This window comes from Falco rusticolus, chromosome 1, assembly GCF_015220075.1.
Source record: "Falco rusticolus isolate bFalRus1 chromosome 1, bFalRus1.pri, whole genome shotgun sequence".
In the NCBI taxonomy this organism is placed as follows: domain Eukaryota; kingdom Metazoa; phylum Chordata; class Aves; order Falconiformes; family Falconidae; genus Falco; species Falco rusticolus.
In genome coordinates this window covers 72607735-72626650 of record NC_051187.1, presented here as the reverse complement: position 1 = coordinate 72626650, position 18916 = coordinate 72607735, and the positions used below count along the sequence as shown (strand labels likewise).

Genomic DNA, 18916 nt, shown 5'->3' with positions numbered 1-18916 from the left:
GAGCTAAGGGGATGCAAATGCAGCATCTGCCCAGGAGTTTATCCTGAGGTGCCCACCAGCTGCTGCTGCTGGTTAGGCTGAACAGACACTTGGAACATACCTGCATAAGGAGCTGCTTTGTGCTCTCTGGAAGCTTTTATGCGTTTTTTGCTGCCACCACTCCCACCCCCCCCACCCCCCATGCACGTGATGCTTCTGCTTGCTGGCTTACGTTGTACGCAGGCATGCCAGCTTCTAGTGCTGTCTGTTGCCTTGCTGTGAAAGGTGTTTGTATTGGGTATGTGTAGCATGGTTTTGGTGGTGGGGGACCTCTGTAGGAAGAGGTTAAGGGACTGCCCAGTTCATATTTTTGTTTCCCAGTACTCAAATATTTTATTTGGCAAAAAATTAATTTTCCCCAAGTTGAGTCTGTTTTACCTGTGACAATAAGTGATCTGCCCATCTTTAGCCCTCTGTACAAGTAGATCAAAGTAGCTGCACCACTGTTACAGCCCCAGGAGTTTGCAAAATGAATGTGGTACAAAACCAGCTCAGTGGATGTGCCTGACCATTTTAACTCGCTGCTAGGACTCTCCCGTTTAATTGATTTCAGCACTAAAGTGTTTCCCAAATGGGGAAACAGGAAAACCTTGGAAATATTTTTAGAGTGCAAATGGGATGTTCTAGTAAGGCAGGAATGGCTGCATTAATGTATGTGCTCTTTTAAAAGCTTAGAGGTATGTCTGTCTTCTGGGGCACCTGGTATCTGGCAAATACATGCCATGAAGATTGCTCTACAATACTGGGAATACGGATATCTGTCTTATCTGTAATTTCTATGTCTGTGTGATACATGAAGCAGAAGAATTAACTTTGTTCTTATTTATACCTGTGTTCTGTAGCTGTAGCCAGAGATTTTGGGCTTGTACCCCCCCCCCCTAATTTGAAGTAACATCTAGGAAGTAGCTGGAGAAATGATGAAGAATTAAGTAGTTACAACTTCACTGAGTTATCATCCAAGCATTAAGAAGATAAATTTGTTTTTAAGGCAGAGCCTTCAGAGGTAATTACTTCAAAAAGCCCTGTTTTGATAGGCTGACATATTTTCATGTAATAGGGTTATAAATGCAGGGTTTGATCTATAATTACTTGTTGGAGCTATAGGTGTCCTCTTAAGTGATAAAACTGAGACAGCTGGGAATTAAATGAGACCTGTTTTTCCCTGAATGTTAGGAGTTTCATATTTCATCAGTTCAGTATCTGAAAATTGTGATCTCTAACAATATTTGCAAGGTTTTTCCATTTAACTCTTTTAAAGATCCTAAAGAGAAGCAGAAGAGGATATAAGAAGGGTATTTAAGAAGCAAAATGGGGAATTATTTCAACTTGCAATTTTTTCTTATGATGTTAATTAATGACTTCACACATTTTTGTCATGTTAAGGGTGAAAGGCTAAGCATATGGACTCCAGAAAGAGCTAAATTACTCTTGTACTACTGATCACTGCTGTGGGAATTCATTATGTTATGTGGAGATATTGGTGAATAATTATCTGCATGGAAGCTTGAACTCTTTACTTAAATTCAACAATTATAAATTGTAGAAGTTGTAATTAGACTGTTTACATGAGTAAAGGGGAAGTGACTAGTTGTATTTTTTATTAATAAACCCCAAAACTTTCTTTGTACACCTGGTTGGTATGCCTTTGATTCTATTCTGCTTATGATGCTTATATCAAATACACAGTCTTTAGAATGACAGAGATAATGTTACCCATTAATTACTATAGTACTGAATAATGAAGTATAAAGCCTATATTCTTACACAGCTAAAATTTTCATTTTGGAAATTGACTTCAGAGTTCATGTTCCTGAAGTGGATGAAATCTGCAAGAAATAGCTTCATATCTACTAGAAATGAAGCGGGTAACTACATCGCATCTTTATCAGGTTTTGCACCAGGATCCATGAGTATTTCTTGCTTGTAGAATGAAAGCATCCCCTGCTAGTCTGATGAAGCAGCATTGTGTCCTTTGATAGCAAAGACTCAAGTCCAGAAGTTAAGGATAAATACACAAATGCCTTTAAATGTCTTAGGGTTTTCTTTTCAGTGATTATGTAGAGAATTAATTGTGCCACAAAAAGTGCTGAGGAGGCTTTTTGACACTATCTGGAATTGCAAAGAATTGCATATCCCAAAATTTTTTCTTGTTTGCAACCAGCACTTGGATGGGAACGAGCTAGCAAAAGAAGACCTTAAAGATTGAGGAGTTCAATTGATTTGTGACTTGAAATGTCCCCAAAGTTCCTTTTGGGTACCTAGAAGTCTTTCGTCACCTTGACTGCTTCCTTCTACTTAGATACATATATCCATCAGTTGTGATGTTTACTTACACGTTGAAGAGACTTGATCATTCTACTCCATAGCAAGGAGGACACTGATATTCTGTCACAGCTGTAATGGCAGCACACTGGGCACAACATGCCAGCACTGTGTTACCCTGCTGTGGCAGGGGAAACATCTGAAGAGGTTTCATTTCATATTTGTAAATTATATCTCAGGTGGCTTGTAATTGCTAATGTTGCAAACTTGGAATCTGCATAGGCATAAAAAATAAACTTATTTTAAGATATCTGAAGGAAAAGCAATTTTTTTTTCTAACAAGATAGGTGAAGAATGCTCTGTTTTATGTGTTGTGATACAAGTTTGGCTGGAAGCATTAGTGTAGTGCCAAATGCACTGATTGCTACTGGCTCATTGACTCATCTCTTCCAAGGACATGTCCTAATGTGTTGCCATCTCATTTTCTGAAGCTGGCTGTGTACTCACAGCAACATGTTGCTTAACCACATCAGTATCTTATTTGCTACTTACATTGCCTTGAAGTACTGGCAGAAGGGAAAGAGAATAAACATGTATCACATCCTATGCTTTTTTTTCTTATGTATAGCTTCCCACCAAGATTAAATCAATTACCTATCAGAGTCCAGACCTGACCATATCTCAGTCATTAATACCATTGGATTAGGAGCAGCTCTGTGAAATGGCAGTGTAAGATGCTGCTTTTTCTAGAGCCCAGGAGTAAAGCCTGGAATTTGTTGCTAAAATTGTTTCATGTTCTAGCATGTTCTAATACTAGCTCTTCTATATTAGTTTGCAGAACTGGCTTTTGCACTTTTATATACATGTCCCAAAAGCTATAACCACAGGATGGTTGTAGGATAGTCTGTCTTCTCATAGCTCTGCTATAGCTACAAGCTGGTTTTTTGTAAAAAACAAACAAAATTCCTCTTGCCTTTTCCTCAACATCTTGGTTCTGTTTCAGAGTATAACACCCTTCCTTAAGCTGAAGGCAGCTGAGCAATTGGCAAAGATACTTCACAGCCCCCTGCCAATTGTTGGCAGGCAAGTAGCAAATGTTTTCCAAAGCACACAAACCAACTGGATATAATTTGTAGGTATGGTAGCACTTTAATGTTAGAGCACTTTCTTTTATACCTCATATCACCTTTCACAGAACTTGAAAAATAGCAGTTATTAAGCCTGTAAGATTCAGATCACTAGTGTAGGCTAACACTTCTAGATGGCAAATCCTTTGTCTTTATGGGCAAAGTAAGTTTTTTTTCAGCCCAGTTAACCAAAGAAAAGGATGTTTCTTCCCGTATTAGTACTTGAATTTTTTTGCCTTGGGAGTACTAAGCCTTCATTTCAATGCATTTGTTGTGGATTGAAAAGAAGGAGCCAGTATCTTAGCACTGAACAATTGCTTAGAATGTTGAGGATGAAAACCAATGGTATGGATACAGCCTCCCTTAACTGATGTGCAGCCGCTGTGCTCAGAGATGCTGTAAGTGCTTGCTTAGTTCTTTTTCAAATTTGTGTCACAATGTAAGTAAAATTGTGTACAACACCGGTGAAGTAGTAGCCTGTATGAATACCATTTTAGCAGCCATCTTGTAATTGGAGTTCTGGGAATTCCTTAAACAGTTGAAAGTTCAGGTTGCTACATTATGATCTGCGGGTTTTTTTCTTGTCTTCATCTTTCGGCACCTTGCCTTTTCAGCCAGCTGCACTGTATTAGTGCACAGCATTAGTCTCAGCTTTTTGTAGGGAACTCATAAACTCTGAGGAACTTGGATAAGAACAGAAGTTTAGATGTAACGTATTCTGTGTTGCAAGGTGAGTATGAACTTATCAGGAAAGCACATGTTTTCAGGGGATGCTGGACTGTCTATGCAGATGTACTTGTGAGCATGATAATTTTTGGTAGTGTTTTAAAGGGATACTCCCATCTCCCTTTCAATTATGGAGTGTGAAACTTCAGTTTTGAGTTAGTATCCAACTGTTGCCCTTCAATCTTGCTTCTTCAGATACTGATTTAATCTTTGGTGCTGTGCATACAAGCTGAAGGAATTGCTTTCTGGGGAACTTAGAGTTGTCTTCAGCCTGCAGTGGCAGCTGAGGGGCTTCCATCTACTTCCAAAAGCTGAGGTAGTCTGCTGTCTTCCATGGCTCACGGGTGATCACAAAGGTGCTTGAGTCTGTCTGCACACTTATTAGAGGGTAAAAATATTTCTCTAATCCAGTTTGTTTTGGAGCATCGGGCTGCCCATCAGAGCAAACCTGTGATCAGAGCGCACAGTGTCTGGGCCCAGAGATTGTCTCTGTGTAGAGCACAGATGCTGTGAACAGCCATTCAAAGGCATGGTGCATGCAATGCTGGAAATGATCCCAATAAGAAAGAGCTGTATATAAATTAGTTTCTGATAGCTAAAATTGTAAAGTAGCTCTGTTCCTAACCCTGCCAGATACTGAATACTTCTCAAGGATGAACAAAATACTAGTCAGCTTGCAAGCATCCTGGTGAAAAAGGATGAACACACTGCATTTTAGATCACTTTAAATAATGGAAGGCTTCTAGGGGCAAAAGATTTTTCTACTTCAGGTGCTGGGAGGTGGTCAGCAGAACTGCCTGCTTAACCAGACCCAAATGAAATTTATATTCAGAAAACCTCAAAACTGTAACACAAAGATTAGGATTTCCTATCTCTGGAAAATGTAGCTAATATTCTATCTACATGATAACACGATCTGATGTTATGAATGCTTCCTAATGTATTTCCTATCTTCCATGCGTATAACAGGGTAGAAGAAAAGATGAATGAGTGTGCTGTTTTCAGGTGGCAGGGGATTTCTAGAGAGAAGGAAGGAGGAGGCAGTAGGTGGGTGAGAAAAAAAGAGGTGGAAAGAAACACACTCCATAATCTAGATGAAGTGCTGTATTCTTCTCAGGAGCAGGCACAGTGAGGCTATTCTATGGCAAGAATAACTGCTGTTACCCATGCTGTTAAGATTTCAGACTAAGGAGAGAGGTTTAACTCTGAAGAATTTGTGTGTTGCTTGACCCCATCACAAGATAATATTCTGTAGTGCATGCTGCAAAGAATGTGAATGCAACAGCTTCTGTAGAGAAGAATTGGCAGGAAGGCAGGTAGAAGCAGACCATGAGACACTTGTTACAAACTGTACCTAGAAACCGATCTGTTCTTATTTATTGTTCTTTGATGAAGGGATGGATTAGAAATGGTACAGGCAGCCTTGAGGCCTGTGATAATACAGTATCTGTAGCTTTTCCAGTTGGAGGCTTAAAAACTCTGAATGCTTTTTATGCAAAAAAGGGTAAGAATATTTTTAAAAAGTCAGGAAACTTACATGCAAAACCTCAGCCTCAGGAAAAAATTAGTATTTTAGGCAGAAGATGAAAGATTTAATTGAAAGAAAAAAATTAAATATGTTTTTACACTTCTTTCCTGCTTTGCTTATAGTTTGGCTAAGATAAATATCTAAAGCTGGAAGCTTTAATATGAAAGAGATCCCTTCCATGTTATCTCACTTCAGTCTGTCCTTAAAGTGCATGCAAAGTCAAACTTCCCTTAAATGGCACTACACTGAACTCAGAATTTTTTATGGTCTTGATAACAGCCTGTGTGTTTGTCTAGAACCATAAAGTTACAAGTGTCATGTGAGTATCATAAAAGCTTAGTGCACCAATGAATGGTACACTCTTGTCCCACTGAATGTAAGCATGAATGCAATGTTCTGCTCTCTTAATAACCCAAATGCATTCTCACAGTGTCAAATGTGTGAACAAAGTATGTGAAAAAAGGGTTGGATATTGTGCCACGGGCCTTAATTGCTTTCTGCATCAGAAGTGGCCTATGCTCTAAATATGGTTTTCTATTTTACAGTTGTTGACAATGATATATATTTGCTCACCCTAAAAGCCTCTCGTGACTGGTCTCATGTATGGTAGGCAGACCTGATAACCAGATTCAGCCACTGAGTTGTGCTGAATCTTTTTTTTTTTTTTTAAATATAACATCTTGCTTCTGCTTGTCTTATATCAAATGTAAGGCAAATAATCAGAAAAGTAATCGAAGTGGATTAAAATGCCATGTGATTTTTGTGTGATGAACAAAAATAGTTTATCTGGGTGGATCAATAGGCTGGCTAACGGGGCCATCTGCTGGCAGAGGTACTCTAACAAGTTAACTGAATTTTGCTGGGGACAAGTCTAGCTCTGGGAGAGGTTAATGGCTTGATTTTAACTTCCAAACACCTGTGGCTCTTCTTAAATTATCTGCCAGCTGCTTCATACTTTATATTAACTCCTTACTTCTTAGTGTAAAAATAGAGAACTGCTTAACTATAAATTTAAGCTCCATTCAAATGTTAAATGGGATGTTTGATCTGGGAGCAGTATTGCCATAGATTACACCACAATTTAAAACCATATTCTGAGAAAGCATGGGTATGTAGATGAATCTCTCAGATCAATGAACAATGATTAATGTTAATACTTGCTCTTCACACAAAATGTCTACATTAGGGACATTTTGATTAAAATTACAGATCATGTTTCTTGTGAACAAATGTGAAGAAGCCAATTGGTCTAGCATACTAAGATTGTTAAATTTCTTGTATCTTTAATATTGAAAAGACTTCTGGATGTGTTTTAGTTTTATTTTTACAAGCACTGTGTAATCAGTGCAGCATCTGAGATGTAACAAGTGTGTTCTGATATGTGTGTGCTTGTGTTTGCCTGTCTGTATGTCCGATATATGGCAACTATTGGATATATTTGATTGTAAAGACAATAGATCATAACTGAAAGATTATGATCTATGCCTTTACAAGTTTATAATGAATAACATGGAGTATATGCATGTGTAAAAATAAATTGAGTAAACAACACATGTAAATAAGCTTTTTGTTTTTGTCTTCTGAGAACCTGCAGTTTGCCCTCAAGAAGCTGTCATCACAATAAAGGTCCACGGTTCTTTAAGTTGCATAAGATCATGTATTTTAAAGTACATCAGTCTGCACTACTTAGCAGATACATATTGCTGGTGTAACAGCTGACAAGTTTGTCTCAAGCCCATGGCAAAACAAGTTTAGCCTTGGTTCCAGTAGTAGCACACTTAAAGCAGTACCCCAGTCACTCTTACAGATTCATAGAATGGTTTGTGTTGGAAAGGACCTTAAAGATGATCTGCTTCCAACCCCCCTGCCATGGGCAGGGACACCTTCCACTAGACCAGGCTGCTCAAAGCTCCATCCCAACCTGGCCTCGAACACTTCCAGCTTCCAGGGATGGGGCATCCACAACTTCTCTGGGAAACCTGTTCCAGTGTCTCGCCACCCTCACAGTAAAGAATTTCTTCCTAATATCTAATCTAAATTGACCCTTTTTTTAGTTTAAAACCATTACCTCTTGTCCTATCACTACACGCCCTGCTAAAAAGCCTGTCCCCATCTTTCTTATAAGCCCCTTTTAGGTACTGGAAGGCTGCTATAAGGTCTGTCTGGAGCCCTCTCTTCTCCAGGCTGAACAACCCCACCTCTCACAGCCTGTCTTCATAGAGGTGCTCCAGCCCTCTGATCATTTTTGTGGCCCTCCTCTGGGCTCACTCCAACAGGTCCAGGTCCTTCTTATGTTGGGGGCTGCAGAGCTGAATACAGTACTCCAGGTATTTTTGTAATTACAGTAAGAGAAGCAGTAGCTATTTGTTGACTTCATGGCAATGTACTATAGATTAAAGATAGCGCCCTGAGAATGCACTGATCTGACTATCCGAACGTGTTTCATCTTTTATCTCTGATTTTTGTTGTCTCGAACAGCACATACCTTCTTCCTACAGAGAAAGCAGGTTATCACATACTGTTTATGGGCTACTCTGACCTTTTTGACTTCTGTTTTCCACCTTTTTCCCCTTTGACAATTCAGCAAATGAAGTGAGGGAGATGGATTTCATTACAGGTGCTTTAGCTGAAATTATTTATTGCTTACCTATTAAACCATAAGGGTCATTGATTTATAGACCCCACAAAAGCACAAGCATTAGCCAGTCAGTGCCAGGAGTGCAGTTATATAGAAATTATTTGTACAATCAGCTTCCTTCTAGTCAAAAGACTACACAAGAGTAAAGCAACAGTATTTTATATTTTGTGTGGATCAGAACTATTCTGGACCAGTTTTTTGCTGCTAGTTCAATCTGTATTTTCACATTTCTATTTTAATGACTGTTTTCTGTTACCTATTCTACAAGGATGGCAAAAGGGACTGCAGTATATCAGGAAGGATGAATTGGATCTATGGAAAGGTAGAAGTCACCTCTTGTCTCTGAGAAACTTGTAAGAAAATGGCCTGCAGTGCTAGGAAACTAACTCTGCTACATGAGTGACATAAAGCTAATGAAGTTCTGACTGTCGGGGTAGATGGGAGGCCAGCTGTGGTATTGTTTTGCATTCACGTTTCTCTCCTGTAAGTATTGTGGCTGATGCAAGAGGGGTCCAGTAAGCGTAATTCTTTGTAATTCTGGTGTCTTGCCGAGTTCACCTGAGAAAAATTGTACTGTATTAGGAAATGGCATTTTCTCTGCAGTCCAGTTTTGCTCCTGATTTACTGTGCCGAGTACTGGTCTCAAAGTTGTCTACACCAGTGGAAGTTGTTTGCACAGTGGTATTGTGCTACTGCAAATGTTGCCTATGTTGTCTGATGGGTGTAGCTGCAGTTTCTTCCATGCAGCATCACTTTGGTAGGTGAAAACATTGCTTTGTCACAGCATGGGTGTAGGCAGGCTGTGGTGTTTTTTCTGCTCTGTGAGATGTCGGATGTGTGATGTACAGTGTGACTATACCAATTAAAATACTGAGGCAGATCACTCTTTTTGTGACAGGTCCTCAAGTTCCGCCACAGAACTAGTTCTGAGCACGCTATTGCTGAACATAGGGGCTGTAAAACGTGGCCCACCAAAGAACTGTAAAAGGGTTCTTAAATTAGGCAAAATCTTATATTTTGTGTGCAGTGGAATACAGTTTTCCTACTGATATCCAATCCGATTGTCTTCTCTCTCAGCATTAGCTTGAGAGCAGGCAGCTCTCACATTACGGAGGGAGAGGGGGGTTCTCATCAGAGCCCCAGGCAGTGGCAGGGACAAAGACAATCGATCATTCCAAGACTGACAGCTGCTGAGGGAGGACTGACTTGCTTCTAGCAGCTCATCAGTGCCTCAGCATCTTTATGTTGCTGTGCAACTTGGTTGGTTGGTTTTTTTGTTAGCTTCGGATGGTGATAAACATTTTTGTTCCCTTGGGTGAATTATTTAAGGTCCAGAAATGAAGAGAAACATCCTGTCCTCTTTTTACATCTCTCTGTGGTTGCTGTTTACAGCGGTGATACTACAAGGTGAGAATACTGCTTGATAGCTGTTATGTTTTTATATTTATGTTTATGTTATGTTGCACTGAGGTTTATTTTATTCAGGTAGGATCTAGTGGCCTTGATGTGTCTTACAGGGTTGAGCTCCAGAAGTCTTTCAGCTGTTTTGTTTTATTTTGTCTCACTAATGCATAGACAAAATGAATGACCCCATACAGCCAGAACTTAAATTATCTTTGTGAAGCTTTAATTTGTTAGGATTTCTTTTTAATCAGGAAGGTTTACTTTAATTAGTCCAGGAAGTCACTGTGAGTCACCAGAGAGTGATCTACTCCAAAGCACTTGCTTCCTATATGGTGCCAGCTGGCACTTGGACGAGTCTTTTGAGTGTTACTGCCCTTGCCCTTTGCTTGCAGAAATGTGTGAATCTATCTAAAGGTAATACAGAGACTACCTAGAGAAACTGTGATGAACAACACAGCACAGAACAGCAAAAGTGTCATTTAAGACCTGAATTTTCAGTGAATTAGCCGTAGTGACTAAGTCTTGGATAGTAAGAAGCATCTCCAAATACATGGTTTGGAAAAGACGTTAGTGCAAAGATGTGTCCGTACATCATGCAATTACCAATGTGTGAAGAAAAGCAGCTCAGACTTTTTCCAGGTGGTAGTTAAAACAGAAATAAGAGTAAATTCTGAAAGAAGCCTGAATCCATCAGTGCTGCATTTAGGGAGATACCACAAATCATTAGCCTGGCAGCAGCTTTGACTTCAGACTTTGCTTCTAATTTTAGCTTGGCAGATATGTGACTAACTCAATCTCTATGCCTGTGAAAGACACCAGTAAAATAAAGGCAATATTTACTTTCAAAAAAGGCAGGCACCTCTGTACACAGAGTTTTTTTTTCAGTGGGTATGAAAAGCTAAAATCAGCTATTCATTTACTACAGGTGAATGCTGTCCTTATTTGAATAGCTTCATCAGGCATACTTCTGTTTCTGAACTAAATTATATTCTACAGTATATTATTGATAAATACAGTTACAGCAAATACTACTTGAAGCTGTAGAAAGAGGATGTCTTCTGATACTACTGAGTGCTTAATCTGATGTACTGAACAAATCTGTTATCTAGCTGTTGAATCAGCCAAAGGAAAATATGCTCACCTGCTGTTTAATGAACTGTTTGAACACTACTCAAATGCTCTAATACCAGTGGAAGACACAGATAAAGTACTGAATGTCACCCTTCAGATCACGTTGTCCCAAATTAAAGACATGGTAAGTAATGTTTTTCTGAAGATGTGCAGAAATGTATTAGCTGTAAACCTTTTGCCTGGAGTAGGAAAAGCAATTTGCATTTTGTTGTGATAACTTCCATAATGCTTCCTCATGAGGGCCCTGTTCTCCAGTTCTTCATAGATTACCTGATTGCAACACTAAGTCTTCCATTATAAGCCTGCAAATTTAGAGCTGCTCAATTGTTAAGGCTTCTTTTGTAGTTAGGTGTTGGTAGAGCACCCTCCAGGCAAATTTTGCAGAGTTTTAAATACGAGTAAATGCTTTTTCTTTTCTAAGATGCAATTAATTTTTACACAAACTCCCTATTTTAGCCTTCAGTTACTTTTTTATAAATTTGATACAGCCAGATATACCTCAAAGGCAAAAGAAAAAGTTTTTTTGGAAGGAGAACAGAAAATCACTTTTGTGACTTGTGAATTACAACTTAAAGGCCTCACCAACATTTCAGAGAATTCGTTAGACTAAATCTATTAGCTGTTTGGTGCTGAAGCTTGCAAAAGGAAATTCTTAACGTACTGGGGGCCTTACACAACTGTGATTAGAGCTGGGAGGGTCCAGGGGGAAGAAGGTTTGGCCAAGAGAAAGTCCGAATAAATGAGCTCCCTGTGCAGTGTACGGGCACGTGTACCTGTCTGAGAAGTACTCTTGTGGCCCGTCAGTATTCTGGCCTGTTTTGGGCACTACTTTAAAGCTATACAACATATGCTCTCTGCATTTAAGATGTGATTTTGTCACCTTCAGTTAGAAACATCTCTACATTTTTACGCAGGATGAAAGGAACCAAATTTTGTCAGCTTACTTATGGATTCGACAAAGCTGGTATGATGCATACCTCAAATGGGACAAAGATAAATATGATGGGTTGGATTCTATCAGGATTCCAAGCAATTTGGTTTGGAGACCAGATATTGTCCTATATAACAAGTGAGTGTGGCTGGAGAAAATCAGCTTGATAATTTGAGGGAGGAAGGGGGTTGAAGGAGGAATTGACCCACAGAGTCTGAACTTTCATCACTTTACCTTACCTTAGCAAGGGGTATATTTGTTGTCTTAACATTAGTTGTTGATCATTTAAATATTCTGCAATAAAGCCATAGATGAGACTTGGCAATTGATTGTGCTACACAGCAAAGCTGTTCTGAATTTCTCTGCACTGTGAATTGAATACCCTGGCAGTCTGAAGTACTTTCTGCTGAGGCTATAGAAGAGCTCTGGAACACTGTCCACAAAAAGGTGGTACACAAAGGCCTCATTCTTTGTCTGCTCTCCTGGGCCAGTAATGACCAACAGATTATTTTTGTTTTTGAATGGATTCTTATCCTACTGCATCCTCTTTGAAGTCAAGATTGAAGAAGCAACGGCTAATAAATACAACATCCGTTAACAGCACTGATGTTTGGCATTAATGGGCAGTAGTACCTGTAAATAATAGTTAATAGTAAGTTCTTACTAAAATTCAGTATAAATACAAATATGATTTCAGAAGCGTGCTTTTAATGGTGTGAAGTGAAGGGTCTTCCCCATTGCCCCCCCTTTCCTGGTCCACGCTCTAGGTTGTTGCCTGTCAGTCCTGACTGTCACTTTTCTGTCTTTTAGGGCTGATGATGACTTTTCAGAACCAGTGAATACTAATGTTGTGTTGAGATATGATGGAAAAATCACTTGGGATGCACCTGCTATCACAAAGAGCTCTTGTGTAGTGGATGTATCTTATTTTCCTTTTGACAGCCAGCAATGCAACCTTACATTTGGGTCCTGGACCTATAATGGTAATCAGGTAGACATCATCAATTCTCTTGACAGCGGTGACCTCTCTGACTTCGTAGAAGATGTGGAATGGGAGATTAATGGTATGCCAGCAGTTAAGAACGTCATCACTTATGGCTGCTGCTCTGAGCCTTATCCGGATGTGACCTTCACACTGATTTTGAAAAGGAAGTCATCTTTCTACATATTTAATCTGTTGCTTCCTTGCATTTTGATCTCTTTCCTGGCCCCACTGGGATTCTATCTCCCTGCAGACTCTGGGGAAAAAGTGTCTCTGGGCGTTACGGTTCTTCTTGCTCTGACTGTGTTCCAGCTGATGGTTGCAGAAATCATGCCTCCCTCTGAAAATGTACCTCTGATAGGTGAGCTTCAAGTGCTTTGTCTTTAAACATGGTTTATTAATAGTAGGGCTGTATGTCAGGGAAACCATATGTAAGTTGTGGGTTCTGGGAAGATAAAGGTGCTACATTTTTAAAACATCATTAAATACTTAAAATATGTGTAGAATTTGTACAGGTATGCTACAGCTCTTTAAGATTATTTTGTGTTTTTAATTATATATTAGCTAGCTATTTTGTATTTATTTAATATAGTTAAGGCTTGTAATAAAGCTAGTAATGGAAAACAACCTCAGAACTAGAGTATGAAGTGTAAGCATGAGCTGTGTACACAAGGTCAGACTGTTTCAAGACATGTTTCTGTCAGATCCAGATGGCTGGATGGCCTGGCTGGGATACTCAGGGTTGATTTAATATCTGACCATTGTTACATTGAATTGTAATGCCTGCCAATCCATTACACTGGATTTTAATTTACATCTGAGAATCTGGAAGAACTGATGTGTAGTGAAAGGGTGGTGTTCAGCACTGTCCCACTTGCCTTCTGCCAGGACCCTCCTCCTGTCCCTGGCTGATCTCACCCGAGGTAGGAGGCTGCCCAGCTGCCCTGGTGGGATTTCTGGAGGACTAGGAACACAATTGCCTCCAGACTGGCTTCCAGCTTTGTTAAGATAATTCAGATCTCATTATTCATTACACATTATTACTGTGTATATAAAAACCAGTATGGCTTAACTGAGACAAAACACTGGTCAGTAAATAGGGCTGTTGAATGCATTTTCCGCATCATCATCATCAGCTATTCCTGTCTGGAATAGGGGCTTGCTGTACTGGAGTACCTCCCCTGTCCTCCTGTCACACTATCTGAATTAAGAAGTCAGGACCTAGCATGAGTCTGCTTTCTCTGTTCCCTCACGCTCCCTCATCATCCTTTCCAACCCCTTTGAAGACTGGGATCACATCATATTTGTCTGTGGTGCATCCCGTGTCATTGATGGCAGCCCTTGCTTTTTCTGAAGAGGCTGCACAGCAGCAGAGCAGGGCAAGGAGGTGCCTCTGTGCCTGGGCACAAGCCACAGCATGTTAACTGGTCAGCTGTATGCTTCAGGTGTGGAAAGCAGTGGCTGAAGGGCACAGCTTAATTTATTCACTGTACTTGTCTGCACCTGGCCAGAATGAACTTTGTCCTTGTTTGGACTGGCTGTGCTGAAGAAAATCCAGGCAAGAAATCTCAACAGGCAATGGAGCCACGCATCAGCCCTGGGCCTGGCTTCTTAGCCTTCCGTATACTAGCTGTGGCTGCCAGTAAGGTCTGGATATTCACTGGCCTGTGTGAACGCAAAGGCATCCATCTGCTGGTGTGGTGTGCATCAATAGCTCCAACAAAGCATTATCATCATTTTTGTTAATACACCCAGAATGGGATTTCTAATGTGCCACGTGAAGCCATCAACATTGGGATTTTGCAGACACCAGGAAAAGAGCAAGGCTCCTGATAAACATTGCTAAGCTGCTTTCTGAATGGGTGTATTTCGAGAAATCGGAGGTTTTGGCTTGCAAATATTTACCGTGCTAATACAATAGCCCCTTACTCATGATAGGCATGCCAGTAATGAGTATAAGCTTTTACTTTAATGGCTTTAATCTTTGTTTTTAAATGGTAAATTAAGTGTGATCTAAGTACAGAGACTCAGGGTGATTAAAAATCAGTTTCACTTGCATTTGTGTTTAGCACTGTGTTGTCACATTTTTCTGCACTTAGGATAGCATCTTTAATATGATTTTATTTTGTGTTCCAGGAAAGTATTACATAGCAACTATGACGATGATCACAGCTTCCACTGCATTGACGATCATTATAATGAATCTCCATCACTGTGGCTCAGAAGCAAAACCTGTTCCACAATGGGCCAGGGTGGTTATTTTGGACTACATGTCAAAAATCTTCTTTGTTTATGATGTGGGTGAAAATTGCACAAGTCCGAAAAGAGAAAAGGAAGATGAAAATAAGTTAGAGGAGGGTGATAGGTGTCAGAGGAGGCACAAAGAGGTGAGGAGTCACCTTTCTAATAGGAATGATGAGTGTGATCTCAAGGAGAAGCTCAATGGAAATTTGAATAAAAGCTATGGAGTTCCTGGTGAAAATGCTAGGGAGGCTGTTAATTGCTGTTCCTGTTACAAAATGCTGATTAAAAATATTGAGTATATTGCTAATTGTGTTCGAGACCATAAAGCAAACCGGGCCAAAGGAATTGAGTGGAAAAAGGTCGCAAAAGTGATGGACAGGTTTTTCATGTGGATTTTCTTTATCATGGTGTTTTTTATGAGTGTGCTGATCATTGGGAAAGCAGCTTAACTGAAGATGAACACATTCCTTTTGTAAATCTGAATGTATGTGTTAGCTTGTTTCAGTGGAGCTCTGGGACAGAGGTGCTTTTGAGATTTTTGTCTTTTATTCTGTAACTATAAACAAATTGATTCTGTAGACTGTAACAGTGCGTTGAGACATTGCTCAGCTGAGGGCTTTGTTAGTGACTGTCCTCCCTCGCCTTTTATTTCAGGAGTGCAGCCCTGATGAGGCTGCTGGGTAAGCTCTTTGTGCTCCATCTTGATGGGTTGTGGCTATGACTTCAGACAGAGTGCGGTGGAGCGCTGCAGCGATGGAGCAGACAGCCTAGCAAGGGAGCATTGTATTCACAAGGTTGCATCTCTGCATCTTGTAATTTGACCAGCCCTTTCTCTCCTCTAGAAAAAAAGTGTATTTGTGACATAGTGGCAGTTCCTGGAAATCATGCATTCATGGCATTGCCTTTTTTCTGTTTTGTTGGGGTTTTTTTTTAGCTTGTCTTCCTAATTTACCGTTTTATTATGACTCTGATCACTGTTCCTATCATTTCACAGGCTCTACATGTCTGTTTGTTGTGCCTTTAATACCATTGAGCTTACTGAGTATGATGGTTACCTTGATCTTCCTTTATTATTTCCTGCTGCTGAATATTAACCTGTTGTCACCACAGCTCCAGTAAGCCGGATTCCTGGGACTTCTTCCTCACTGTGTTGGAGAGCCTCTTCTGTTCTTTTCCTCCTGAGCCTAACTATAGGAAGGACTGCTCCTGTCCTTCCTAGATGTCTCATTCCCTTGGGCATGGGCATTTAAATGCTACTTCAGACTGCTAAAGTAGGAGGCTGTGACTTTTTGTCTCTGCTAGTTTTATTGACCTTCGATGTTAACCCCATGTGTCCCTTGTCTACTCTTACATCCTCTTTAATACTTAAACTTTAAACTGCCTTCAGGAATGCCAAGGTTGCTCTGTGCATTATTTAGCACAAAAGCATGATCTTACAGGCTTGTTAAAGTAGTGTCATAATCAACACTCTTTGTTCAACACCTTAGTACTTCTGTGTATGTGAGTGTGTTTGTTGCTGACAACACCAAAACCCCCTCTTATGTGTGTTAATTTCTGTTAATTCTGTCAGACTGATAGAGCTCTGGAGGATGTCTCATGTAGTAAAGTTAGAAGCTAGTACCCCAGGCATGCCCATGGCAGATAAATTGCTTTTACAGAGCACCTTGAACTTTGAAACCATGATATTCTAGATGCAGTGGGAGAGGCAGAATGACACTGTAATGGATCCCAGTCAAAAGTTCACATGACAAAACTCATTTTAATAATTGTTGAAGTTAATAGGAGCATACCTGTGCAGCTGTAACTTAAGAGCAAGGTGTCAAAATGGCAAAGCGATTCAGTTATTATGCCCAAATTTATTAGAAGAAAAGAATTGTAATTATTATTATGATGTAAATGATGCATTGAATTACTAATGGCAGGTTTTCTCTTGTGTGGAATAATTGATATTGTAAGCTTATCTGGATTCTCATACATAATGCAAGCCTTAAAGTCCAGGTTTTAATGTAAAGTTAACTGGGTGGCTAGCCAAGAATAAACTCAGTATGTGGAAAAAGTCTCAAGTGTGTTCCCTGTATATTATCAGTTCCCAGTCAACCAGGCTAATTTTGAATAGCTCCTTTAGAAGACAAGCTGTTCACTTTCTGTGAACAGAACACTTTCTGTGCAGAAAGCCAGTTGTACTCATTTGTCGTGGAGTTCAGGGTTTGGCACTTACACTGCATGTTTGAGGAAACTGATTTGTTCTTTGTTGTGGGAAAAAATACTGTCCCAAAAGCTGAGGGAGCAATGTATTTAAAGATAAGGGTAAAATATTCAGAACATGAGGCGTCAGCATGGAAAACCAATGGCCAAGAGTTTGTCCAAGGGCTTATGGGTAGCATAAAGTAGAGAGTTACTACTGTTCACTGTCTCTTCCAATATAGGAACCAGGTACATCAAATATACACAATGTGTCACAGTGGAGGAGTCTCTTCAATATGTGAGAAGGCTGAGGAACTTCTTGCAACAGGATTTATGAATGCTGAAATATTATATGGATTTAAAATTTGGGGAGAAAACATGGAAGAAAAATCTTATTGGCATACTATTAAATACAGTCAGGTGCTGAAAGGTGGAGTAATATTTTGGGGATTCATGACTGTATGTTCTTCAGTGCTCTTCATCCCACTGGTGGCACCCATTAAAGACAGCTTCCAGATTTAGAAAGACCTTTAGTCTGATGCAGAATATCTTTCTTAGAAATCCAGATTTTGCCCATGCCATTCTGTTCAGTGCATCTGTGGCCTTCCCATTTGTAAGGGAAAGTTTGCAATTGTAGGTGGATCATGGGCCTCTATCATGCTGGTGCTCTTCAGTATGCTACATGCTTGGATGATGATGTTGAAATCATACTTTGCACTTCCCTAGCACATTTTATGCTAAGATGTGACAGTACTAAAGAATTCTTTTCCTTACAAGAATATGATTTGAAAAATATTCCTAGCTATTTGAATTTATTAACTACTACTTTTAGTTTTTAATTATTTTGTGTTAATTTTTTCTTTCGATCACCAGACCTTCTCAAGTGTTTCTTTTCTTTTATTTACATATGGTCAATGTTGTTCTTGCTCTTGTAACAAACATTTTTCTGGTTTTAGTTCATAAGAGCCCTGGATTCAATAAAGAGTGTGAGCAGCAGATGATGGATGCAGGTAGAAGATGGCACCTGAACAGTTCTTGTGAAGCCTCATGCTAAGACCCTCAGAGTCACTTCTCAATCGTTTTCCAGAGGGAAAGCATAACATGGTGCTGCATGGCCATGCTTCTGGTGATAAAGCTGATCCAAGGTCCATACTGCTACCTGGTTTAAAGCTGGCTTAGGAGTTTCTGACTAAACTGTAGGGGCTGTAGTTTAAGTGTCCCTCCAAGGCCTAATATTTAGTTTGTCTATCTCTGTATTTAGCTATTTCAGTAAAAAACCCACCATATTCTAAATCAGCCAAGTGTGTTAGTCAGAAGTGTACATGCCAACTCTAGTGCTAAGTGGAGGCAGGAATGTTTAATCTAATTCTGTCTATTCTGATCTCTTCCTCTTTCTTTTGTCTCTCTCATACTTAGATCCAGCAATCTTTGAGGAAGATTAAATCCAAAGATGATGACTATGTTTATAATAACAGAAAAATAACTACTTATGCACCTGTCTGAGTTACTGTGTAGGCTTAACATGAATGCAGCTGGGTGACTTCAGATTTACTGAGGAGGACAATGATGCTGTAAAAATACTGTTTGAGATCTGTGTGCTGTGGAGGCATTTGAGGAATAACCTGACAGATATTTTTTTTTTGTCTCTTGGCAGAGAGATCACCTCTCCCTTTTTTATTGAGTCGTTGCAGTTTTAAAATGGGAAGAAATACAAGCTGTC

At 39.7% G+C, this 18916-nt stretch overlaps 1 protein-coding gene across 1 annotated transcript; it reads left to right on the top strand.

The window, feature by feature from the left end:
* Positions 1-9243: 9243 nt before the first annotated feature.
* Positions 9244-17984, top strand: CHRNA9 (cholinergic receptor nicotinic alpha 9 subunit). Its single transcript, XM_037384432.1, has 5 exons — positions 9244-9727; positions 10834-10979; positions 11770-11924; positions 12597-13129; positions 14905-17984. Exons 1-5 carry the CDS (start codon positions 9658-9660, stop codon positions 15459-15461), a joined length of 1461 nt encoding a protein of 486 aa, XP_037240329.1. The 5' UTR covers positions 9244-9657; the 3' UTR covers positions 15462-17984.
* The last annotated feature ends 932 nt before the right edge of the window (positions 17985-18916 follow it).